Source organism: Macrobrachium nipponense, chromosome 31 (assembly GCF_015104395.2).
Source record: "Macrobrachium nipponense isolate FS-2020 chromosome 31, ASM1510439v2, whole genome shotgun sequence".
In the NCBI taxonomy this organism is placed as follows: Eukaryota; Metazoa; Arthropoda; class Malacostraca; order Decapoda; family Palaemonidae; genus Macrobrachium; species Macrobrachium nipponense.
In genome coordinates this window covers 9,413,627-9,440,875 of record NC_061093.1, presented here as the reverse complement: position 1 = coordinate 9,440,875, position 27,249 = coordinate 9,413,627, and the positions used below count along the sequence as shown (strand labels likewise).

The 27,249-nt window shown below is 38.4% G+C and overlaps 2 protein-coding genes across 2 annotated transcripts in view; one reads left to right on the top strand and one right to left on the bottom strand.

Moving 5' to 3' along the window:
* The window catches only part of LOC135206597 (dynein axonemal heavy chain 3-like), a 270,995-nt gene that overhangs the window by 15,755 nt on the left and 227,991 nt on the right, over positions 1 to 27,249 (bottom strand).
* On the top strand, positions 5,093 to 7,377 carry LOC135206506 (uncharacterized). The gene is made up of 4 exons (XM_064237866.1): positions 5,093 to 5,200; positions 5,718 to 5,933; positions 6,658 to 6,777; positions 7,240 to 7,377. Exons 1-4 carry the CDS (start codon positions 5,093 to 5,095, stop codon positions 7,375 to 7,377), a joined length of 582 nt encoding a protein of 193 aa, XP_064093936.1.

Sequence of the window (27,249 nt, the reverse complement as noted above, 5' to 3'; positions counted from 1 at the left end):
CACAATGAATGGCAAGTACGAAAGGTTTACCAAGAATATTAAATAAATTAAATAATCAGTGTTTTCTTTGTACCCAACGAATTTTAAGCAAAAATCCCGTAAGGGCTTGCTAAAAATATTCAATACTGAATTTTATTGTCACTTTTTGTTTGTTTGTACACAATGTATGAAAAGTAAAAAATCAAAAGCAAAAAATTTTCAATAAAAACTTTTTATATATTTGTACACAATGAATGACGAGGACCAATCAGGTAAGGACATCTGGAAGGTTTTATGGAAACGGAATCCACCTCAAAAAGGCAATTTTTTACTACAGCTTATCAAGGGCACCTTGAAAAACAACCGTATTAGCTACTGACAGGATGAGTTTGTCACGTAACTATATTTGGTTACATTAGGCTAACTTAGATCACCAAAACAACAATACCGTAGTTTTCCTTTAGGGCACATTAGCTCTTGAAATAATTTAATGAATGAAGCTGAAACTGTGTTCCTGTAAATAGTAGGGACTATATCAGTCTGATTCCTGTTCATGGCCTAGTTAGGACCAGTATATTGCTTTTATACAATGCACAGTAATGTGCATTACTACGAAATAGCATATGTCAATAGAAATCCGTAGTGTAAGCCTACTCCCTCTCTCTATTTTCCCCTACAAACAGGTCAGATACCATCATTTTTACCATCTTGTATATTGTTTGATTCATCCCGTGAGTTATCGCAACCCTTTATAAATGGCTTTAAACATGCATTTTCAAGTATATAATTTAGAAATTCGCGATGTGAAAATATTATTTATCAAGAGGGAGAAGCCAATGACGCATAATATATTTCACGGTGTATCTCATTTGAAGAATATATTGTTGTTAAATTAGTGTTGCATTATGTTTAGATATATCTGACTAAAATGTATATTCCATACAAGCCGTAAGCTGTGAAATTGAGAAGAAAGTATTTCTTCGGCATCGTAACTGGCAGCAGTAATGGATATAGGACTGAGGAGTGAGGAGGGAGCTAAAAGGCGTGGCTTGTGACGTCATGGATCAGCTCCACGTGCTTTGATTGGTCCTAATTTTCCCCATCCCTAAACTCTTCCAGACTTGGGAAATATGCCACCTGGATGGTGCTCACTTTGGTAACAGCCTGCTTCTACTTCAGCGTTGCATTTGCTTTTCTTAACCTATTGTAGCAGATGTATTGCACCAGTTATCATAAATAAAACCTTCAAACAATGAGTGACGAGTAGATCTGTTGTGAAAAGAGAGCTGTTATTTAAAGCCCTAAGATAAAATTAACAGGAGAAAACATTGTTTGTCCTGATTCCAGGGACTATTGCACCATTGCGAAGCTCAAGGGCTTTTATTTATGATCAGTTCAAATAAAACAGAATAAAACTTTCGTTATCAATTTTAAAATCAATAAACAGCTGAACCACTAATTTAACGTAAATTTTCAAACACACTAATTAACTGCACTTTTAGCTAAGAACAGTCGACATGGTCCATTCATGATTTGAAGGATCGCTTTTTTCCTTGATAATGGAGCCTTGAGCTTGGAAACTGCGCAAGAGTTGCTAAACTAAAAAACAAGCTGTCGAAGGATTAAAATGAGTACGTAACCTAATAACGTTCCAAATTAACGTCAATTTCATTCTTTATGAATAATCATTTTGCCAGTTTTTTTTTCTTAGAAAAAATATAGTAAAGTGTTGAAAGGGATATGACAACTTCGTTCCAAACTGTTGCTTGATACAAATATTCAATTCTAATAAAATAAGATTATTGTATAGAATTGGGCTCATCTGATGAAAAGTAAGCTTGTGAAATAGAATAATAAATATTTCCAAAAGAATTAAGCCCATATTAATTAAGTAAATAAAACTCGCCACTACAGAATGCAGTGAAGGAAAATAAGAAAAAATATCTATACATTCAAATCATTACAATACATAAAAAAATTACATGAGGCTGACATTAGCTTTTCACTGGCCCAAAAAAACGCATTGTTTCTATTAGGCGACTTCTGACTTGAGCTTTACTGGCTAGTGCAGAAGTGCTCGACACTAGGGTGAGTCATCCCCGGCTACTGCCATCTTGGTGTAGGTAGCGCTCACAGGGTATTAGCTTCACTTATCGGATCCTACTATGCCCAATCTAGCACCTCAGTGGCGTGATAGTATGGTCTTGGCCTGCCACCTCGGTGGCCGCGAGTTTGATTCTCGGGCATTCCACTGAGGGATTAAAGATGTGTATTTCTGGTGATAGAAAAGTTCACTCTCGACGTGGTTCGGAAGTCACTTAAAGCCGTTGGTTTGCTGAATAACCACTGGTTCCATGCAACGTAAAAACACCATACAGACAAACAAACAAACTATGCCCAATCTATTGTTCTTATGTGGATCGTTGGTCATAATCCTGTTGGAATTAGGTTTTTCTCATCAAAACTTTCTCCTTAACGAAGATACAAAGTCTGTGGAGTTGAAGAGTATCGAGTCCCTGTCTGTGGAGGGTGGAAGGAACATCTGGATCATATATCTACGCTTCCCCTGTCAGCTCCTCCGCAGGTCTTCGGGCTCCATGAAAATGCTGACCTCGCTAAAGACCATAGAGAGACAGACCAGGTAATACTGACTGTTATCAAAAGTAATACTAGAATGAGAGAACGCACTCAGTAGAAGCTTAGAATATCTCTCTTACTCACTGTCAAGCACATAAACTCCTTGTCCACTATATTTCTAAATAATCTCAACCTTCCTGATTTACCGGTGGGGTATTTTTTCCTCACCTTTGGCTGACCAGACTAAGCGAAATAAATAAGTAAACAACAAATAAATAAATAAATATATAAAAGAGACATGTTTTAGAGCGAGGATTAATTAACACAAACTTTTGAACAAAATAAAATAGGTCTTGGGAAGAACGAATATTTCAAAATGTAAATGGACAATTAATTGGCACAAATACCATCAGTCGGAGACAGCTGAGTATTAATTATCTATTATTAATCAAAACAAATCATGGCGACATTCCTTTGCAGAGAATTGACTGGTAAATAGGTTTAAATTAATAGTTGTCAGGAGACTGAGCTGCCTCCAATGAAAAAGATGCACTCCAAACTTGAATTCTAGGACTGTTGTGAACAGCATCTAGCAGGGGCTCTTCTTAAGAACCTGGGAAGGCAATTCGTGCACTGCCTAGTGTTCCCATATTCCAAAATGGCCCAGTAATTCTCGTAGATAACTCTCATTTTGTCATCAGTTATTGCTCAGTCTGAAAACCGGTAAAATAATTTCTTTAAAACACAACCTAAACTCTGTTTCACGACCTGAAAGTACAAACTAGCGAAAACCTTCTTTGAGTAATTCATTGCATCAGCACAGCTTTTCTCTCAAACTTACCGAAGGAATGGCGGTATTCAACACTGTACACTTATACAATCAATATGCATATTCATTTGCAAGCCTTCTGTATTCCTTTCCCGGCGTCTGTTTTTCTTATTTCAGTTCAAGCATCTGATGACAAAAGCAGATTTTTTAATTCTGAAAAACTCTGCAGATCTATCACATATACCTGCTTTATTTGCCTGCAATGTCAGTTACAGTTTATGGGAGCGTAACAAGTAGGTTCCTTGTCCATAGCCCACGCTTCCATTTTGTGCTGGCAACATAACGTTTTGGAGGGTGAGATTTTATAGACGCTGTAACTGAATGTTAAATGCGCAAAAGGATCGGTTCACTAGATATTGATACTGCTTATTTCTCCAACTTCACTTTATATTTCCTATCTTGTTTTTTAGAATTGCATTTCCTGGCTGGACGAAGGTTCATGAAAGGGACACAAAGTTAGATATTTCCCATGTCTCATTATCATGTACACATTTACTTACTGACTCTTTGTTTCAAGGAATGCAAGTGTAATCCATTTTTTCAGACTAAAGCCTTTCACTCCTGGTTGTCTCAAATTCGCGTTTTTCTTCTTTCAGCTCTTCCGTGGGATTTAATCCTGGAGCCACAGCTGAGAAGCAGCGCTGACAGTGATGCAGCTGAAATGGTGCTTGACTTAGCTTGTGAAATTTAGCCAGACTTCTCCGTTGTTTGACATCGCCCGTGTCGAAGAAAAGCATCCACTTAGCTACAACCAGTCTCTGAAAACACAGTCTTAAAACAAGTGAGTTGCCTTGGAACACAGTTGACATCATAGGCCGTCAGTGACTGGCATCTGGTTTTATTCTTGATCCAGACGGCAGTTTTGCTGGTTTTTCGATTGGTGTGTCAGGCCTCTTGCAGGGACTTAGTCGTGGGTCAGATGTCTCGTTGCAAGTACTTAAAGTTTCATATAATTAAAAAACCCACAGTCACCAAAGACATTCTTTGTTTATCATATTGGTTGGTTACTAAATTTTACTATAAAATTTTGGAGTCTTAGATATATAATTTAAAGCAATAATCATGAAGGAGTGGTGCTCATTTTCTCAGGCTTCAGCACAATATTTCTGAAATTTGTGATCACAAAAGTACCCTATATTTCAGGAGCTTCTGCGATACAATCGCCTGATAGCTGCTGTGCGATCAACGCTGAAGTCGGTGAAAAAAAGCTGTGAGCGGCGAGAGCTTGATGTCTGACGAAGTGGAGGACACCTACCATTCACTCATGCTGGGGAAAATTCCCGCTGCCTGGGAGAATCGGTCCTACCCTTCCAGGAAGGGTTCTCGCTCCCTACATAAGTAATCTGTTGCATAGGTAAATGAAAAAAGCTTTTCCCCTCCTTATTTTATGGCCTATTAAACTCAAACAATATATATAATTCCATTTGCCTCTTATGTACGCAGTCTAGTGTATTAAACTCATTACTCAAAGGAAATCTCAATTGGACAGATGCTAAACATAAGTTGCCGCCCTTTCATCAATCTGTTGTTAGCACGTTCTCACTTTTTGATATTCCAATGCTTGGCTTCAAGTCTAAATTCCCGATATTCCATTCCATTCCTCACCTTTTTGATCGATACAGTAGGTGTTCTTTTAATGACAAATTTCCTTTTCATTTTCCTGCAGGCTGAAATTTTTCAAACGCTGGGCAGAGGAGAAAACTCCCGATGTTTTGGTTTCGGGGCTGTTCTTCCCTTACACATTCTTACTGGAATACGACAGAATTATTCCAGAAACACAGGATTCCAATTGATCGTATATACTTCCAATTTAAGGTAACAGCACAAAAAAAATCTTTGATTTGTGGCTATTTTTGTTCAGGAAACTGTCTTGTGAACGGATATAAAGTAGTTACTATTTGAAGATCTGTTATTAACTCAGTCTGAGAACCTTTGTACTTGGTAGCAGATTTCAAAAACGCTGTACTGCTTTAGAGTAGTACTTAGGACAGGGAAATTCCTCTAAAGGTTTTGCTGTAGGCGGTTTATTTATAATACAAATAAGGATTAGAAATAACATGAAATATGAAGTTTGCCTCTCCTAGTAATTTGAAATTAAGCCTTTTTATTTTTAAACCACTGCCTCCCTTTCTGTTCCACATCCTTTTGATTCGAAAACCATTCTTTTCTAAATGTATGCCATTATCCGAGATTAATTGTAATGATTTATTGATGTTGTGTTCGAGATTAAGATTTTAGCCCGTAACCCAGAAATTTCTTATTGTGTTAATCCTCTTACTTTCCCTTGTGGACGTACCTACTACGCATTGAAAACAAATTCTTGCTTATGAAGGTGATGGGGAAAGAGGTGGAGGATATCATCAACGACTGTATCAAGCCAAATTTTGTCGAGCTTCCAGAGGTCATTGAGACTCTCCCGACACCTAATATGCGGGGCAGATACCAACTTGATACCGATGTTGAAGAGGATCTCTCCCTCACCGAGGAACGTCACAACTCACAACTGAAGAGGTTTGAGGATAAGACAAATAAGAAGAAAGAGATTACAGTATAGTACCCACTCAGGCAGTTGCTGGTTATTGCCGGTGGTTCCATTCTTGCCAGGGTGCTGTTAAGTGAAAACTGCCATTAACCAAAACTCGGCGATTTATGGCGCGTAGGTGCCAAGTTTTGGTTAATGGCGCTGGTAACTGGTTCATGCACCTCTGTTAGGTATGGTATGGCACCATAACTCTATTATCGACACTTTATAGCGGCGATAATGGAAACTTTGACCTGTTATGGTGCCATAAATTGCTGATTTTATGGTGCTGACGAGCGCCATAAAACTGGATCGCCATTAACCAAGTCCACCGATAACCGGGACTGCCTACACTGCTTTAAATGAATTTTCATTAAAGGAAAATCTTTTAAATCCTTTCCAGTACTTCCAACCTTGTTCAAGTAATGCTCATGTGAGAATGGGTGGTGGTTTTGTTTTTGAGTCAGCGACTCTGTGCCAGCACATGTCTTTGTCCAACCTTAGGAAGTGTGGTTAGTTGTGAAAGTAGTTAAGAGGTTTGGTATGGACCTCTGGATGACTCAAGCAACATATACAAATGAAGTAGGTCAAAAATTCGAGCGTTTTAAGTTGACTGAAAGTGAAGACAATGAAAGGTTGCTGTGAGGTCCATAAAATAGATGCCCATTTCTCATCGACATATTCTAAATGGTGTTCTCCTAAGACAGAAGAGTGATGGCAATTCCTTGATCGAGTGGAGGAGTGCCCAGAGATGGAAGAAGCTGATGATGTCGGGGAACTTCCGTCCCTTGATGAGAACAGCATCGAGAGCAACGATGACGTCATATACAAAATGATTCCGCGACAGTGCGAGGGCGGCACTTACACTTGGGTAAGAGAACAGTTTTCATTAGTTTTAACCTTTACATTTTTTGTAAACTGTTTAACGGTGACTTGGTTAAGATTTCTTACTTTGCAGTCCATTGCCATGAAACTTTAGATATAACCCATTTATAGTCTAGGTCTCCACGGGTGTATCAAAACCACTTAAATGTTTCAAGGTTATTCGGCACCACTGGTTCCAAATTTCGATGCGATTTCTTTCAAATACTTTTTTCTATAAATACGTAAATTATCCACAAATTTCAAAAGATTGTTCAAATTGGCAAGATTTGTTATATATTAAGATCTTTATTCATACTATTATTATTAAACACTCAAAAAATCCCATAGACGTATATTACCAAAAGTAGAGTTCATTGCATATAATACAGGATATTAGAAATGAATGGCTATAGAGCAGCTTTTTAACACCACTAGTAGAATTAATGTAGTTTTGCATTTATCCTCAAAGGGTTTCTTCTTGGAAGGTGCCCGATGGGACAGAGAACAGCACTGTCTCGTGGAAATGGCTCCCAAACAGCTTCATGATCAGCTTCCCATAATTCTTTTCCAACCTGCTGTATTGCCTGAAGGGGCTACCTTAGGTTAAGTGGCTGGTGTTAACACACGTTTAATTAGATTCAGATTTTACTGGCTTGCACGTATATTGCTTTGGTTGTTTTAGTAGTTATGTAGTTTTATTTATCTACTCGAGGTACTGAACCCTAAGTTTTGGATCAGTTTTATTGGAACACTAACTTTCAACAATTAATATGCCAATTATTGGTGCTTTAACTGGCTGTCATCTAAAAACATAAGTTCAAAATAAACGTCTTGTTACCTATGGCGTGAAAGCTTACAAGGTTATATTTTTTGCTTTAGTGGTGAATACTGCAGTTATTTTCGGCTTATCTGTTCAGTAAATTATTGTCTTTCATTTTGGTTAGCTTTAGAGTTAACATTTGCATATATGTTATTTGCTTTGCTGATTTGTTGTTTTACTTTTGGAGCATACAGGTATGTATGTTTTATCTGTACTGCACTTGTGCAGATATATATGTTTGTTCCTGTGATGAATATAAAACTTTTAACCTTTTGATTATGGATGACTTGGGAGATAGCTTGTCTGGTCGTTGTATAAATGAGGGGATGGGGCTTTACCCACTCACTCAGTGAGCAGGCACCTTTCTTCAGCTGGGGTGTGGTGTTGAAACTGATTCCTCCAGTATGTTTTATTGGGTAATTATTTTAGTCTCTTTTTTTGGAGTACAGTATTCATTTAGATTCTGATTGCAATGCTGGTGCCTGAAAATTTTTTCTCCTGAAAGAGTGATCAGTGAAGATGTCCTGGATAAGAAAGTGTGTGTGCTAGGGTCATGTCACCTATGACTGGTGGCCCTCATTCTGCTTGTTCAGCTTGCTGAGCTCAGGAATGCACACCATCAAAATTTTAGATATATCAAGTGTGTTGCTTAGTCACTTGTGCCCAATAGAAGATGTATGGACTGAGTAGGAAGAAGGTGAAGAAAGTTCTGTCGATGTCTTTCGAGGGCAAATACAGCAGTGGTAAAATCCCTTTCCTGTTCTGTGGCTGCCTTGAACTCTGCTGCATCCACTGGGATTACGTCCAATTGTTCTCTCCTTGCTCACTTGGAGGAGGGTATGAGCAGACCAGATATTGATTAGCCAGCTCTTTTTCTCTCTCTTTCTGTGGTTGCGTTTTACTTGTGCACCTACCACACTCCATTGTCCTCCTAAATGGGTGGTAGAACCCATGTGTGAGAAGAATACCATCTCCCAAATGGTGGCTGGCACTAACGGGCGGCCCATGCTGGATTCTGTGTTGTCGAAGAAGATATCTTCCTTCCATAAGTTTGTTTATAGAGGTGTGATAGGCTTTTGGTTTTGGGCTCTCAAAGTCAAGCACTCGATCAATTTCTGTTTTGGAAAGTGCATGTGCCACATGGTTTTTTCCTGCTAGGAATGTGTCATGTGATGCACCCAGATTTCATGATGATTAAGAGCTGCCACTGTTGGTTAGATGGAGTATCCATCTTGGTTTTTGCTAAGGGTGTGGACAAGCAGTAGGTGGCTGTTCGAACGATCAAAGCTGTGCCTCTTGTAGGTGCCAGGTGTGCTGGGTACTTAAGTTTACGGCGAGAAGTTTCCTGTAGAAATGAGCTCTAGGCTAGGTCTAGTTTTTCCCACTGAAGGAGTCAAGGGTCTGGGGCTTTCTGTTGATGGTTTGTTCTGTTACAGGACCTGTAGAAACATTGCTGGTGTCGGTAATTAGTGTTGGGTTGTCTTTGGATTGGAAATGCAAGGGTGGTGACAGTTGCCAGGGTGTACTTTGTGGCTGTATGGAGTCTCAAATGGACAGGTGCCAATAAGGTGTTAGTGGTATTAGTTTACTATTCATGTTAATTGCATAATTCCTTTAATGATAGCTGGAGTTGGGTATTTCCTGATGGCTGATACCTTGGAGAACTGGAGTGGATACAGTTTGTCACGAAAATGATGGTGGGGGCCACACTTTTCAGGCCAGACTGCAAAACCTTTATCAAAGAAAGGCTGTGAGAGAATGGCTCTGATGTGTTTTCTGGTGATCTGAGTTCCTGGAGAAGATGGCAATATTGCTGCCTTAGCAGATGTAGATAGGAAGTTGTCAAGAATGTTGTCAATTGGCTTCTAGAACATGGGCCCGGAATTACAGAGCCTGAAAGAGTAGTTGAAGATATGGGTCCCAAAGGGTATGATGATCACTGTTTTCAAAGAAGCTGCCTTGGAACCAGAACTTGCAAGTAGCCCTTCATTAGGTCAAGCTTGGAGAAGATGCTTGGTTTATGGAGGGCTGAGGTGATGTATGTGATTATATTGTAGTGGTCACACTCTGTAAGTTGATTTGTGTGTAGTCATTGCAGGGGCGCCAGAATCTGTCTATTTTTTCCCCATAGTTAATGGGAGGGCCCAAGGTTCGAGGGGCTTCTAACAAGGCCCATGCATTCCAAAATAAAATGAGCTTGTTCTTTGTGTGTGTGATGTATACCTTGCTTTGCTGAGATCTTAAGAGTCTGCTTGAGTTCTGCTCTGAAGACACTTGGAAACTCCTGTAGGAGGGTGTGGAGGCCCTATGGGATTCACTAAAAGAGATGGATTGCTAGTTCAGAAAGGTGACATTGAGTGACAACCAGCAGGTCAAAGTGCCCCAAGGAAGCTAGTGTCAAGCGAGGGCATGCAGATAATAATGATGATCTCTCACTGGGTAACTAGTATTTTTTGTACATCACTGATGAATGACATCAGCCAGCAGGTCAAGTGCCCCAAAGAAGCCAGTGCCAAGCAAGGACATCCAGATATTAGCAATGATGATCACTCACTAATAACTTGTATTTCTTCCCACGTTAATTGAAGGAGGGTGGTGGGTGGTGGCCATAAGATGCTTTGGTGTTGTTGTGCCCAATCATTAGGTGGCAAGTGGTGACTGGAAGCTTGTGTTTGTCTATCAGTGAGGGGAAGATCAACTTGAAGACATCATGTCTACCGAGGAACTTCTTGCCAGGTGCAGTCAGTTGTACAGAACCTGGTAGTGTGGGCTTCTGTTGGGTTGTGGCTGCCATAATCATTCTTTATTTTTATTTTGGTTGGCTGGCTTATAGCTTTTTATCCAGGCACAGTTAGGGTACATTTCTTGGCAGCTTTTCTGAAACTGTGACGGTCTACACAGATGACAGTTGAGTGGGGGCGGGGCACCTTTTCCTCCACGGCTTGTAAGGGTGCTTCTGCATAGTTTTCGACATCTTGGCCACATATGTCTTTGGATTCATAGATTCTGTGGCTAGTAAATTTCAAGGCTTTAGAGGTCTCCAGCAATTTGACTGCCTCCTTCAGGAGTCTGCAGTTGTTATAACTGTGTTGAAGAGACTAGCTCAGATGAGGCTGCAGAGGCAGGGACAAAAGATTTCTCTTGTAAAGGTCAACTGTCTTGGTCAAGCTACGCGATTGTAAAAGGTACCTGAATTTGTCCCATGCTACCCTTGGCCATTGTGTCCCTCAGTTGAGTGTTTAGCAGATCAAGAGCCCACTGATGTGACCAGGTTTAGTTAGTAAGGAGAATTAAATCATCAGGAATGCATGCAGGTTTTCGTATTACATTTTTTTTTCCTGAGCACTGAGCCAGTGAGCAACTCTGGGAGAAGGGCATCTGGGATCAGCTCTAGTACCTTCTTTGGAGAACTCATAATGCTGCAGAGTTTTTGCCCTTCTTGCGAACTAGACAGATGGTTCTGTAGTTAAAAAATGGAAGCAGCCAATGATTGCTGATGTTCATGTTCTGTTTATTTGGTCCATGACATTCTATGATGCATTTTTCTCCATGAGATTTTATTCTGACCATTCATATTTTACGTATTTGGAGAATGAAGCAAAAACTGAGTGCTGTGGTTAGTCTGTTAATGACTTTTGTTGTGATAGAACATGTCCATATTGGATCATTAATTAATTGCCAGAGGTGTTGTTTATGTAAATACAATGCTGATCTGCTAGGTCAGTGGATGGACAACTTCAGGCTCTGTTGGTGGCGTTTTGTAGCAGAATTGTAGCAGAAAGCTATGCTGCATCGAGTTCATTGATTGCCTGGTTTTGCACTTGCCTTCTGGTATGCTGCATTAATAATGTATGACACCATCTTTTTGTTCATTGTTGGCTTCTTTTAATAGAAGGGCACCGTTTTATTGAATCTATTATCAGGTAGAGTGAAACCATGTTCATCTATTAACCATTCTTCAAGCTTGCCGCCAATGTGAAACAAGGGACATGCTAAGGTCTGAAGTGAGACTGATTTATTCTATGAGATTGACCAATTTTGACCAGGCATGTAGATAGGACACTGGTGACAGGTATCCATGACTGACTGGCCGCTAAGCCATCTTTTGACAGTGAAACTTATGAAGCTTTACAAGCTGCAATACAACCTTGACATCATATGTCAACAAGCAGGGTAGGTGCACTTGTGGGCAAGTTCACCATGTCATTGGCCTATCAGCAGATTATATCTCTTGCTGTTGGAATCTGTCACTGATTAAACTCAGATGCCATGAGCAGTTTGTAGGGAAAAAGTGCTCACTATGCCTGCATGTCGTGGGAGAAGCTGTTTGAACATTGATGAACTGCAGTAACTGATCTATTCTCCCATATGGGTAAACAGGAAGCACTTGGTTTTGTACTGGACTGTGCTGCGAGATTCCTTCATCATGTCTGATCTGTTGGGTGATCAACTGTGTGCTGGTTACCCACAGTCTCTGAATGTTCCTGGTGGTTCCTCACCGGCCACAAGCTGAGTGGTATCCATATCTAACAAAACCGTCTTAGAATCCAAACTACGATTTTGTAATTAATGTAAGAATGACCTTTAAAGATAAAATCACTGGCTTAGTTTACAAATTAGATACCTTATATATTTTCTTTGTACCTGTATGTTAATATAAATATTCACTTTGCAAAATTTTTTTGTTTTACTTTCAAAATGAGATTTATTGAATTGTACTTATATGTTATGTATTCTTTTATTTATTATTTATTTATTTTTTGTCAGTCACCGCCCTGTATAATCTTATAATTGTCTTGTCCCTGCTTCTGAGTAGTTGGACTTTTTGTAAACCTCCTAAATCATACCGATGTTTTGGGGGTAGGTCTATTAATTCTTCAGGTGTGTTGCATCCAGGTAATACATATTTTTCTTTAAGCTAATCCTTATCTGCTATTTATACGAGCTTTCTTTGTAAAATTACCTTCATATTGATAAAAGTCTGCTTAGTGAAGGACAAGAAGTCGAAAGGCCTCACGGCACTTACTTCATTTGTTCAATTTCCTTCGTGGATTTTGCCTTTATATATATATATATATATATATATATATATATATATATATATATATATATATATATATATATATATATATATATATAATATATATACACAAATATACAGATTATTAATTTAGAAAACATTTTTTGTAACTTCTATGCAAACACACAAGCTTGTTTTTCGTACGATTGATTTAATATATATATATATATATATATATATATATATATATATATATATATATATATATATATATATATATAATATATATGTATATATATATATATATATATATATATATATATACATATATATATATATATATATATATATATATATATATATATATATATATATATATATATATATATAAGTGGTTTGATTCACTGTGAAAGTGTCGTTTCCCTATATTTGTGTAGCTAATGATAATTTGTTACTGATCAGTTATGTTTGTAATAGAATGATCGTTTTCATGTAAATTAGATCTAGCTTTCAAATTTACAATTATTGTTACAAAAGTAAAGAAAAATTATGATCGTGCAGTTATACTAAAACAGAAATTACATAACGTATTTCGATATGTAGGTACTTGTTGAATAAGGTGTTAGGAGTGTGTCTGATACAGTACAAATATAAGTAATGAAGTCACAGTCTCCCAAATTACGTCTCATCCACAGGCGAGGAGGAAGGTGTAACGGGGTATAGGTCCGGTGTCCCGTTTACCGGACCAGCGAGCGTCGAGGGACGCTGTCCACCACGGGGCACTCGTCCAATTACATCTGGACCTGGTGTTGCCGTCTCCTCTTCCTTCCACCCACTGGGATCACCAGGGGCGCGGCGCTCTGACGCAGCTCGACTATTGAGGAGGAAACTAGCGGCCTCTCTGGTAGCAAAGCTTTAACCAGTTTTTTGTATTATTATTATTTAGACGACAGATTTCTTCGTTCGTTATCATTGCTATACATGTTACTCCCTGCTGTTGACATCGACATCGTCCATCCCCCTCCTCCATGAAATTCGTGTTAGATTGAGCCAGTCTCTTCCGTCGTAGCTCAGGGTCCTTGGCATCAGTCAGAGTTATCGCAAGAGATCATCGTCATCTTCTGCAGGTCTGCCTTTCGTGTTCATTGTCATAATCATATGGCTATTATTATCAATGAGACTAGATTGGATAGTGTCACCTTAATCTCCTCTTCACCGCATTATTCTTCCATCCTAAATGTTTGATTTATTTCACGTCATTTTGCTTAGATTGTCATTATTAGAATTAATATCAGTATTTTGAGTTGTTCTCTCTCTCTCTCTTTTCCATTCCGGGATTTTGACTTCATTTGTATGTGAATAAATAAAAAAAATAAGAAACTTACTAAACGCCTTAGCGGAATTGATATTACCGAATGAACATAATTCTCATTATGCAAAGATCGTATCTTTGCGTTTCGAGTATGAAAAGTTTTATGGTGAAACTAAATATCAAGACTAAACTTACACAGAAATCGTGACATTAATTTTCTATATAAAAAGTCGAAATCTTCTTGACTGTCAGTCAAGTGAAGTGAGTTGTCCATAAGCGAAAGAAAATACTTTTTTTAAATGACACAGCAAAAGGACCCTCTTTACATGGCAAAGAAAATGTTCCTTCAAGCGAACGGAAATGGAAGTCAGTTTCATTTTGAACATTTCAGAGCAGTCGATATTTTTGTCGTCTGTGGCAACGGGTGGGTACGATTTTAACCTTGGATTTACCTAAAGTACTGCAGTACAAGAGACGTTCAGTGTATGTGCCCGTCACAGCGCTTTCTGCCTCCTTTTACTCTCCATCCAGTCTCTGGGTCTGAACCCACGTTTGGCGTCCGACTTCCTACTTTGCGACGTGTTCCAGTTCCCACCCATTATGGAAGACGCAATCTTTCGGGTAATATAGTGCTGTCATAGAAAACAATACTAATCATCGCTTGAAAGCGGTTACATACTACGTATAACTGTTTCGTCCATGGGCTAGGTACCCAAACACCCTTCCCCCCCCCACCACCCCGGTCCCGCCCCTTGGGAGATATCTACTGATACAGGAGTTTGTTTAATCTCCAAGGTATATGATTGCAGAATCTGCTTCGTCTGCCACGTGAAATCTGCTGCTTTTGCCTGCCAGAGTGAACATTACGTTACAAAATCCGCATCTACGTGATGTTCAGAGGTGCCTGCCAAAGAAACTCATACACTTTAATCCTGATTTTAAGAAAAGTTGCATTTTTCCAATCATCGACAGTGTTTGTTTAAATAAGAAATTAAAAAGGGCTCGGGAAAAAATAGAAATAAATCAAATATTGATTTTGGGGCAAGATGCTATGCACAGGATATATGATTCATTCGTTATATATGTAATGCAAAAGTAATTCATCTTGCAATTACAGTGGTATCAGTATAAGAACTCGATTCGATCTCTTACCATTTCCGTAATAAATAATGCATGTGAAACGATATACTCCGAATAAACGTTTTTTTTTTGTAGGAAATCTCTCAAATGTTTAAGTCCTTGAATAACTTTCAGAACTTAGTAATAAATAAAACCTCTATTAACCCACAACAACAAACAAACAAAAATGTTAACTTGTTGATATGGAGGTCATCGGTAAAAACAGAGGATGCCTTTTGGCAGACAACTAAAATCCATTCGTTAAATATCACAAGGACGATGGGGGAGGGGGGTTTGGGGGGGGGGGGGGGTGGGTTGGGCGGGTTTGGGGGGGGTTTGGGCGGGGTTTGTGGTGGTTGGGGGCTATTGGTGGCCCACGGTCAAATTCCTTGATATGAAATCTGTCCGAACCGTTCTGAAACTGCCAACTGGTTCCTCTTTTGGAAATAGTAGGTCTGTGGGTCATTATTTGTGATGTCTTTCGATATCTGATATTATGTTAGGATACCACGGATGCGCCATCAGGGTCTCGCTGGGCATCGCCCAGTGCTGTTGCCTCATCCATTCCTGCATGATTTGATATCTGTCATTCAAAATATATCGACGAGCTTCGTCGGACTCTCATTTGGAGATTTTCTTCCTCATTAAATGTGTTGACATCGATAGTTAACGCTTATGTAGGAATAAGATTGCTAGGCAAACTGGTATGCATACGTGCATACGTATGCATATATCACACATACACATGCAGATATGCCTGTGAAATATACCTAAACGTATCTATGAGCTCTCAAGACTAAATAGTTTCTGAGAATCTTGTTTGATTATTTTCATTGGTATGTGTTGTCCTTCCCCATAGTGTATATCTTGTTACAGCAGATAAACAATCAGAAGTATAATTGTTGTCACTCACCACCTTTGTTTTCATTCATTCGCACAAAATACTTTGGTAAGTCAGCTTTCATGACATAAATAAGAGCTGATTCTACGCACTTTACTTAGCTTTCCTTCCTTTTTTTATTATCTCGATACATCTCAGAGTGTTGTAGTGTTGCACTAGTAGGAAATTTGCAGGTATATGCTTAAAAAATCATAATGGAAACCACTCGCAATTCTACGCCTTTTCTTTGTGAATTTTCCGAGCCTTGCTCTATTCGTGACATCCTTCTGTAATGCTCTTATCATCGCTCACAAACTGAAACTCCGACTTTTAACTTTCTGCGGAAGTGTATGAACGAGCAAGTGATGCCCAAGTCGATTTTACCAGTGAGAAGTCTTCGTTAGCAGAGCGACCTTTCGACGAGTGTCAACGCATCATACTTCAGAAACACATCGACATCACAAAAGTGGAAGTAGATGATGCGTTTCGTACACTTAAAAGCAGACGGTATGGCTTTAATCAGACGGTTCCTGTCGATTGGAAGAATCGGATGCTGGATTATTGCTACGGAAAATTGAGAAAGTGCTGCAACCGTCTTGAAGGAAGCTTCAAGTCAAGCTGAATAATCTTATCGCTGAAAGCGACTGGACTAAGCATGCCAACGTGGACTTCATGATTAATCTATCAGCCAAAACAGTGGATAGTGCTACGACAGCGGCTTTGGGCTATGGGTTAAGCTTTTGGTGTATTTAATGGTAACCTGGACTTTGTCGACATTTCAAAATCCTTTTGTTATTTGGAAAAATTTAATCAAAACCTATGCCCTGATGATATCAATATTTGTAAAGGTATTGTGTATGGTGCTATGAGTAAACCTTCTCCCCCTAATGTACCCGTGAGATTTCTCCAGGCTTTTAAGAAAATTAAAGAAGACGAAACAGTGAAAGTGACAAAAGCAGATAAATCTAATGCAGTGGTAATAATGAATAAAAGTGACTATGTAAGTAAAATAATGACATTGCTAAATGATATGATACTTACACGAAAACTGAGGTCTGACCCTACACAGACAGTGAACACCCATTTTAATAAAACAAATTAAATCCATTTTGAAGTCTTGGACCATTTAATTAAACAGTTTACACCGCAATGCACCTCCCTACTTATATGTATGGTTTTGTCAAGACACATAAAATCAATAACCCTATCAGACCAATCATTAGTTCAGTGAGGTCAGTTACGTATAATTTAATCTAAATGGCTTGTAAAATTCTAACTCCTTTGGTAGGAAACATTTCTAACATGACTGTTAAAAACAATGTTGATTTTATAAACAAATTGAATGAATTTAAATTTGAATTTTGATTTTGATTTTAATATGGTTAGTTTTGATGTCTCTTTATTTACAAAAGTGCCTGTAGATGACTTACTTTATATTTGGAGGATGAATTAGAACGTCATGACATTCCCTTAAGTGTAGCAAACTCATTAGTCTCATAAGGTTATGTATCAAAGATAGTAAATTTTGTTTTAATGGGGATTTTTTTTTTTTTTTTACAAAAGTTTGGCATGGCTATGGGTAATCCCTTATCTCCTGTCCTTAGCAATATTTACATGGCATTTTTTTAGACAAAAACTCTACCAAGAATTTTGCCCAAAAAGTTATATGGTTTAGGTATGTGGATGATATTTTCTGTATTTGGTCAGTTCACGAAAAATCTCCAGGAATTCCTTAATAATCTCAATAATTTAGTCCCTTCCATAAAATTTACTGTAAAGGAAGAAAGAAATTGTAATTTGAATTTTCTTGATGTAACTGTCCATAGAAATGATAGAAATTTCACCTTTTCAGTCTTTCGAAAATCACTAACATTGCCTCTTTTGTTCATTACTACTCCAATCACCATCAAAATGTTAAATTTTTTTTCTGGAATGTTCCTAAGGCTTTACGTGTCTATAGCCCCGCAGTTTATTGGACGCTGAAATTAAAACTATTTAATAATATTGCATTGAAACTTAAATATACCAAGGACTTTTGTAGATGTGGCATGGAAAAGAGCTAGAAAAACATTTTATTCAACTAATGACAAACTTGTATTTAGTGAGCATAACATTCTAAAATTACCCTTTGATGAAAGGTTTTTAGATATTCCAAGAATTTTAAAGCTTTTTAACATAAATGTTATTTTCAGTAATATTAATGTCAAGAGTTAGTAATCAAAACTTCTCCTAAAGATCTTCCAGGCTGCTATATGAAATTCCTTGCAAAAAGTGTGATAAAGTCTATTACGGACAGACCGTAAATCTCTTTCACAATGTCTCAAACAACACCAATATTCTGTGAGAACTGGGCAAATATCATATGCATTATTCGTACATATGAGAGAGGTTTAGACATCCTATTAACTGGAGTCAAGCAAGAGCCTTAATCCCGTTGTAATGACACAGTTAAAAGGATACTTTGAAATTTTTGGTTAGGGTCAAATCTGTTTAGGTTTGTGACCGTGTGATATCCGATAATCGGTATTCGCTTATTTAATGAAGTCACGTGCATCTACTGTGATTTTTTTAAGCATATATATATATATATATATATATATATATATATATATATATATATATATATATATATATATATATATATAGTATGCATGTATGTGTGTGCTTAAAAAACCTAACCAAGTACGTCTTTCGATCACCTATACAATATTTTTTTTCTGCGGCTTTAAGAAGTAATATCTAGCTGGGTCGAGTCAGCAATGAACCTTAAGAATCATTTGCAGTCTGCAGTCTCAATTGCTGTCTGCCTTTTCCTGTGTGGAGTAACTGCAGTTATTTCTTATAAAAAGAAAATGCGACGTCGAACTGGGAGGATGCCGAGTGAAACTTGTACACCAAAAAACATTTCTGATACCCTTGAAGTACCAGTGATTTATTTTCAAAATTACGTTTGTCAGGAGTAGGTTAAAGTGTTTTGCTGCGAGTTTCCTTTTTTCTTGTTTAGCCACGAAGCAGCTTGAAATGATTTTCAATGGGTAAGTAAGAAGGACTTGAAATACCCTTTATTCTTAGGACCATCGTAGCTTGGAAACTTATAACTGCGGGAAGTTGACTAAAGAAAGGGAAGACAACCTGGCAAAGACTCACCAAGTACTGCTGTAGTAGATTCACATCAACACTGCATTTGATCTCTAATCCGGTCCCTTACGACGCTCCTGATTGGCTGTTGATAAGCCAATCACAGGGCTTCAAACTCTCAGTCTCTCTTGAGAGTTCAGATAGGCAGGATCTACGTTCCATCTCTCGTGAGGGATACTTTTGAAAGACGTATTCCTCAGGAGAGTTGGAACGTAGATCCTACCCACTTGAACTGTCCTCGGAGAGCTAGGTTTTGAAGCCCTGTGATGGGCTTTCACTTATCCAATCAGGAGCGTCGTATTTCATTCAGCTTTACCCGAGTAGGAAAGTAGGTAACTGTTATTTTCAGCTGAGATGTGGATACTCACGTATATCATTTGGTCTTTTACTGTTTGGCTAGACGTGGCCCCAGTTCCTCGTTGGACGAGCGGATTTCGCGCTCTTCTACCAATCCGGTGGTCCGAAGTTCGATTCTCGGCCCGGCCAACGCGGAACCACCAGAGGAATTTATTTCTGGTGATAGAAATTCATTTCTCGATATAATGTGGCTCGGATCCCACAATAAGTGTAGCACCCGTTGCTAGGCCACAAATTGGTTTCTAGCACGTATAAATATACTAATCCTTCGGGCAGCAGCCTGGGAGAGCTGTTAATCATCTCTGTGGTCTGGCTAAACTAAGATATATATATATATATCTATATATATATATATATATATATATATATATATATATATATATATATATATATATATATATATATATATATTTTTAAGGGTCTTTGCAGCGTCCCTTCCCCCCTAGCTGCAACCACTTGCATCCTTTTACTGTACCTCCGTTCATATTCTCTTTCTTCCATCTTATTGTCCACCCTCCCCTGACAACTGATTCTTAGTGTAACTGCTTCGAAGTTTTTTCTCCCGTTATATCTTTCTAACCTTTTCACTGTCAATTTGCGTTGCAGCGCTGAATGGCCTTAGTTGCCCCAGTGCTTGGCATTATACCAAAGATCTATAAATCAAGGCAGAATATGCTTTGTCTGGGTGCCCAAGATGAGGAGGTATTTCTTCTCTAGCCATACTTCTCAGTTCTCTGTTTTCCATTTTCAGACTTTTTTCATTACAGAGGAGTAATAATTCTCTGTTTGATGTATAACGCTGTAGTTCTGAAGCCATGAAATGCACTATAGGAGTGTATGGACTGCATGCTTCAATACCTATCATCACTCTAGATAATTTGTTTGTGTGTCCAAGAGGAACTAACCGTCAACCAGTAAGCAATCCGCGTCCATAACACATGTTGCAAACTTCAGTTTACTGAAGTAATCAATCAGCCCCCAATGATTTTTATAGTTTTGATTCTTTGAACTGTATCTAACTTAAGAAAAGTAGTACTACAGAATTTGTGTAAATGATATTTTTCTTCTTAAATCAGCGCAGTTGACACATTGAGAAACAAGAATGTTCACTCGAAGAGAGAGAGAGAGAGAGAGAGAGAGGTAATCAATGCATAGCATCTTATCCAACTTCTACGCTATTTCACACCTCGACGACGAGGTTGGCGAAGGAAAGAGGGGCGGGCGGTAGGCGGCTCTCATAACGGTTATCTTAAAGACTCGCTGAAACTGCAGGGTGCGTTCACACCACTTTGGCTCCGCCCACTTTCTACGAATTTAGACTCATGCAAACAGACAGACCTCCTTCCTTCTCGCTAGTCATTATAACAGCTGTGCCTTTTGGCGTCGACGGACGTCGCAGCTAACGAAAAAGATCTCAGTGCACCCGGAGAATCTTTCTCGAGCGATATCGTGCGGCTAGAAGTAGTCTTCGTTCGTTTGTTTGTGAGATGTGTTGACAACTGAGCTCTCTCTCTCTCTCTGGTGATTTGACTCTTTAGAAATTAAACATAACCAGGCCCCTCAGAGCTTCATCGGCTGTTCACCCAGCAGCATTAGTGACAAAAGACAGTCTGACGCCACCCGCAGGACGCGACCACGGGCGTGAAAATGCCCAAGTGCCCGGTCCCGAAGAAGGCGACGTCGAAAGGACGCACATGGCAGCTCCTGTCCTCGATCGCGAAACACGACGACGGCGAAGACGTCGATCACACGGAAGAAGGAAGGTCTTCGTCGTACTTCAAGAACTCCATCGGAATTGAGGCCCTGGCGATTTTCGCCCTGGCCACCTTCCTCGCCAGGATAATAGCTGACGTCATACAGAGAAACCAGGGGACTGGGCGTTCGTTCGTCGAGGAATCGAGTGTGACCTTGAATGACCTCAGTTACTACGTGATGACGGCGCTGGATATCGGATCGCCGTGCGTACTCCGGGTTTAGATGGCAGGGAGACGGATCACCCATTGCATCATGACGAGGGATTGTAAATCCATTTTTTCTGATATTCTGTTAAGTTTTGCTATGATATTTGTTAAACAGACTTTTGGGCATTTCTCGCACAATCATGTTGTTATACTAGATGACCTGTACGAATTTAGAAAAGTATAAATGAAAGAAGTTTGATGTGTTATTAACGCAAAAAAAAAAAAAAAAAAGAAGGTTGCTGTATTACTGCCGTATTTGATCATCAATAAAACGTGTTCAGTGATACCTTGTTTTATTGTAACAAAAAGTGTTATCTTTTAGATACAGAAAATGATCAATATTTTCTACAGGTATGAATCATCAGTAAGTTTAATGCCGTGACAAAAACCATACACTATCTAAAGACTTGATTTGACCAGATGAATCATCCACAAAACACGCACAAGCGCCTCAGCGGCGTGGTTGGTATGGTATTAGCGTCCCCCACCTCGGTGGTCGCGGGTTCTGAATAATCCACTGGTTCCATGCAACGTAAAAGCAACATGCAATCAATCAATCAATCAAAAACACGCACACATTTATATACTATACTATACATATATGTATAAATATTATGTGTATATGTATGAATCTTGGTCACATCAAGCGTGGCTTTTTTTATACTCAAATACTGTCAAAAATATCACTTTATATCGGATTCACGGTACGATGGGATAACACACGCCTAAGGAAAGTTAGATCTGATCAATACCACTGGCCCAAATCAAGATTCGAACCCAGGCCTTTGGATTAGACAGTAATAGGCTGCAGGTTTTCTCACTGGGTAATCAAGAATTTAGTTTATGACTTTGCCGTGGCTTTTCTGTTGATTTCAACTCTGCTCATAACTGACCTCAGACATTTCAGTCTATTGCCCCCGTATGAGGTTTGCCTTCAGTGCACCTCACGTGGTGCGCTGTATGCATTACTAAAGGTTCTATACAGGTGTTTCAATCCTTTCATTCCTTTTACTGTATCTCCGTCCATATTCCCTTTCTTCATCTTGCTATCCTAACACTGATTCATAGTGCATCAGTGAGGTTTTCCTCCTGTTACACCTTTCAAACCCACCTACTTTCAATTTCCTTTCTAGCCCTGAATGACCTCAAAGGTCCCAGTGTTTGTCCTTTGGCCTAAACTCTATATATTCCATTCCATTCCATTCAGTTTCATTGGCACCAGAGACCTGACTGGTAAGCGAGCAGCCCTTTGCTGACTATGAAGTTTTGTCACAAATATCAAGCCACCAATATCAGTTGATATCGAATTGCTGTAGTACTTTGCGAATAACGAACTATATTCAAGGGAATCTGTAATTATAGTAACTCCATCTGTCTAAGCCAAGATTCGAACCGTGGCTGCAGTTTATAGATACGCTTATAAAAAAATTTGAAATTGACCATTTGAGTATCAAAAGAGATAGATGCTGTCGATTCTGCTGTGCATATTCCAGTCGAGTTCAGGAATTATGATGTATATAGATGTATATATATATATATATATATCTATATATATATATATATATATTATATATATATATAATATATATATATTATATATAGTATATGTATGTATGTATGTATGTATGTAAATAAATTCTTCTGTTAAAACGGGATACCTCTCGAGTATAAAATGTCCATTAAGACACTCTCGGCTTAGAGCATAGGTCTACTATATTTCGGTGGACTCACTTCTACCCTGATCAAGGGTGGAGGTGAAGGTGACTCCACCGAAATATAGTCCTTAGCTTTAAACCGGAGGGTTTTAATGAACCTTTTATACTTGATATATATTATATATATAATATATATATATATATATATATATATATATATATATATATATATATATATATATAATATATATATATATGACTGGGTAAAAATGTTTCTGTAACAACAGAATTCCATCTAATAAAAGGAGCCCATAAAAACACCAAATATAGAGAAAAAAAGTACTATATTTCAGAGACTGCTGTCTCCCTCTTCAGGTAGATGAATGAGAAAAGTTTACAGAAAAGGTGGTATTTATACCAAGAGGTCCATCCACAAACAAGCCAATTTAAGTCACCCCCGCTGATAATCTTCCTTTAATCTTCTTAAGGGTTGGTTGAATGAAGAGGTTGTCGATCGTGTCCGAATCCATGCTCCTTTTGAGATGTTCATTACCTGCTGTATATATATATATATATATATATATATATATATATATATATATATATATATATATATATATATATATATATATATATATATATATATATACAGCACCAATATTCTGTGAGAACTGGGCAAATATCGAATGCATTGTTCGTATATATGAGAGATTAGACATTCTATTATCTGAGTCAGGCAAGAGCCTTAATCCCATGTAATGACACAGTTAAAAGGAATATCACTGAATCTTGTTTCATCAAGTCAAATAATAGAAATGTTCTAAATTAAGTCTTGGTTTATTTAAACTTGATGCTTTCATAATGAAAAAAGTTGTAGATAAATATAAGCAACAAAATTAATATATTCAGTTTTACATGTTTTGAACTATAAACGATACTTTGTAATTTCGGTTAGGGTCAAATCTGTTTAGGTTTGTGACCGTGTGATATCCGATAATCCTGGATTATCTCTTTTAATTTTTACCCCCTTTGACAATTAACCATCTGGTATTCTAGATCTTGTTGTGTACCTGAGACCTTTCTCTCCAATTGTATTTCATTAGCTCCTTGACAATGTCTTAGTAAAGACGAAAAGCGCTTGGATTTCTGACTATCATTTTCCTGTGGTATTAGCTTAGTTTATATGGAAGTCACGTGCAATCTACCGTGATTTTTAAGGCATATTATATAGATACATATATATAATCTATATAGATGATTATATATATATATATATATATATATATATATATATATATATATATATATATATATATTATACACACACATAGTTGCAGTGGCCGATGGAAACTGGCAACAAAACTGTCCCCTTCTGTACTAACTAACCTCGGTTGCAGAAACGGAACGGAATGCTCTTTAGCCAAGGCCAAGAGAAAAGTCGAAGCTACTGATTGATAATTAGTTGCACAGCCGAAGAACGTTTGTATAAAAGAATATTTGTGTTGCAAGATCAAACGAAGCCTTTATCAGATTCGCATACTTTCCCGCTGAAGTGAAGTCGGTCAAACAATGCATTAACCCTTCACGTGATCAGGGCTTCAGCCTTTGTAGCGGTACATCGGTCTATGAACACGAAAGACAATTATTCTAAGAGTCTCGCGTCTCTCACTAACTCAAAGCTCATCGTTTTATTATTTAAAAATGTGCTCATTTAAATACTCTAAGTCATTAAATATTTAACCGTTTGATTTTAGAATTCTATGTGACAACGCTGCAAGATAAGACTGAATTCTGACATAGTTGATATTGGATAAAGTCCTACATGATGCATTATAAATAAATGAGAAACGAGAGATACAACCCGGACAAATAAAGAGACATCTTAAGGAGGATGACTTTTTATGCGTTAGGTACTGCTCCTCTAACTAACCACATGAAATCAAACCCGTATTCCGGATATATTAGCGAACTTTGGCAACTTGTCTGATGCCTTTATCAGTCCTCTGACACAAAAACTCTTGGGAAACAGTTACTATATAACCTTCCCTAGCTTTTACATTGATGAAGAAATAATTTCGTTAGGCTGTTTGTTTGTATGGTGTTTTGACGTTGCATGGAACTAGTGGTTATTCAGCAACGGGACCAAAGGCTTTACGTGACTTCCGAACCACGTCGAGAATGAACTTCTAACCCCCTACCCGAATACACATCTCTGACACCTCAACGGAATGCCCCGAGAATCGACCTCGCGACCACCGAGGTTGCAGGCAAAGACCATACCAACCACGCCACTGAGACGCTTCGTTGGACCGTGGCGCAAGCGCTTCCCTTCAAATAGTACCCTTCTATTCCAAAGGGCGTCAGACACTGAAAGTCTTTATAGGGCTGAACTAACATAGGAAACGTGGATATCCTAACTCCGGACAGAGGAATTATATGCGAATCAGTCTTCAGCGAGACTTTATCCATCACTAGCAAGCTATAATGGCTTTCTTCTCGTTCCAAGCTCCCCGTAGTGAGGTATTACCGTCAGCGAACCTCATGCTGCACTGTAGGCATTACTTAAGGTTCTTTGCAGCGTGCTGCTTCGGCCCTAGCTGCAACAACCACTTCCGTTCCTTTTTACTGTACCTCCTTTCATATTCTCTTTCTACCATCTTATGTCCACCCTCTCCAAACTCTTGATTCATAGTGCAACTGCTTCGAGGTTTTCCTCCTGTTACACCTTTTAAACCTTTTCACTGTCAAATTCCATTTCAGCGCTGAATGACCTCATAGGTCCCAGTGCTTGGCCTTTGGCCTAAATCTGTATTCAACTCAATTCAACTCTTGTTCCACGCTTCAGGTCCACCATAAGAGAACATCGAATGTGCCAGTTAGCATCTACCAATTATTTCTTACTTGATTCATACGAGTAGTTGTCAGTAACTTATTTGCTGCACTCACATTTTAATTTTTCAAGTCACGTCTTGCTGCCACTAAGGAACGATCTTCAAACGGCTTATCTCCCCATTGATAGCATCACTGTACTCATAGCCAATTGTTTTATGACAACATTACTTGTTTGTGCGGAATAGCAGGAACACCAATAGACGAGGTAGCGGTATAATTAGTTATTCTTGTTCAGAAGCAGTTTGAACGGTTTCAGGCTTGTAGGAGAACTAGGAACATGTGTTTCGACTTAAGTGTATATTTCTTGCATAAGTCAAGAATGGCCTGAGGGCTACTTCCTCGTTGGACGATGGGGTTTACATTCTCGCCTACCAATTCGATGGTCCCGAGTTCGACTCCCCGCGCTGCCAACGTGGAGTCAAAGGAATTTATTTCTGGTGATTAGAAATTGTTTTTCTCGATATAATGCGGTTCGGATCCCACAATGAGCTGTAGGTCCCGTTGCTAAGTAACCAATTGGTTCCTAGCCAGTCTAAATATCTAGTAATCCTTCGGACCAGCCCTAGGAGAGCTTGTTAATCAGCTCAGTGGTCTGGTTAAACTGAGATATACTTAACCGAATTCGTGTGGTAATGAATAGCAACACTGAATTTCATTTCGTTAAGTCGAAAATGAAAATGCACTCAGGTGGACGTCTTTAGATCTGGCGATTAGAGATCTAACAGTAACATTTTTGCCTGCCTTAATCTTAATGTTTTTTTTCTTTTTATATTTACAGATCTTATAAAATACAACCTTTTACTTCAAACACAAAAGAAACACCGTGGACACTTGGTGTTCGATGTGAAGCGACATAATGCTAGGTCATCCTGAATAAGATATGGCTCCTGAATAGTAACTGGTATCCTCTTGAACTCTGGCTATAAATCGTTGTCAAAGGAAAGCGTTGCTTTATATTATCTGACTGATTTGCCCCTTACTAGAGAATGGCGTGCCAACAACTAAAACATCTTACTCGAAAAAAAATCATTATCGAATAAAAATTCAACAGCTGTGAAAAACTCTATCACAAGAGTATATATTATAATGTTCTAAGGGGTCCACAATAATAAAGAAAAAAAGAATGTTAAGGTTTCGTGTATAATTCAAAAACATTTTACAGAGCTTTGTAAAGGTGTTTTTGACATACACGAACTCTTAACATTTTTTTTTGTTATTATTGTGGACCCCTTAGAGCAATAAAAACAGTTACTATGACAAATAGTTCATCTCTGAAGAGAAATAGTCTCTCATATAATAGTAAAAACAAACTTCAAATCCAATTC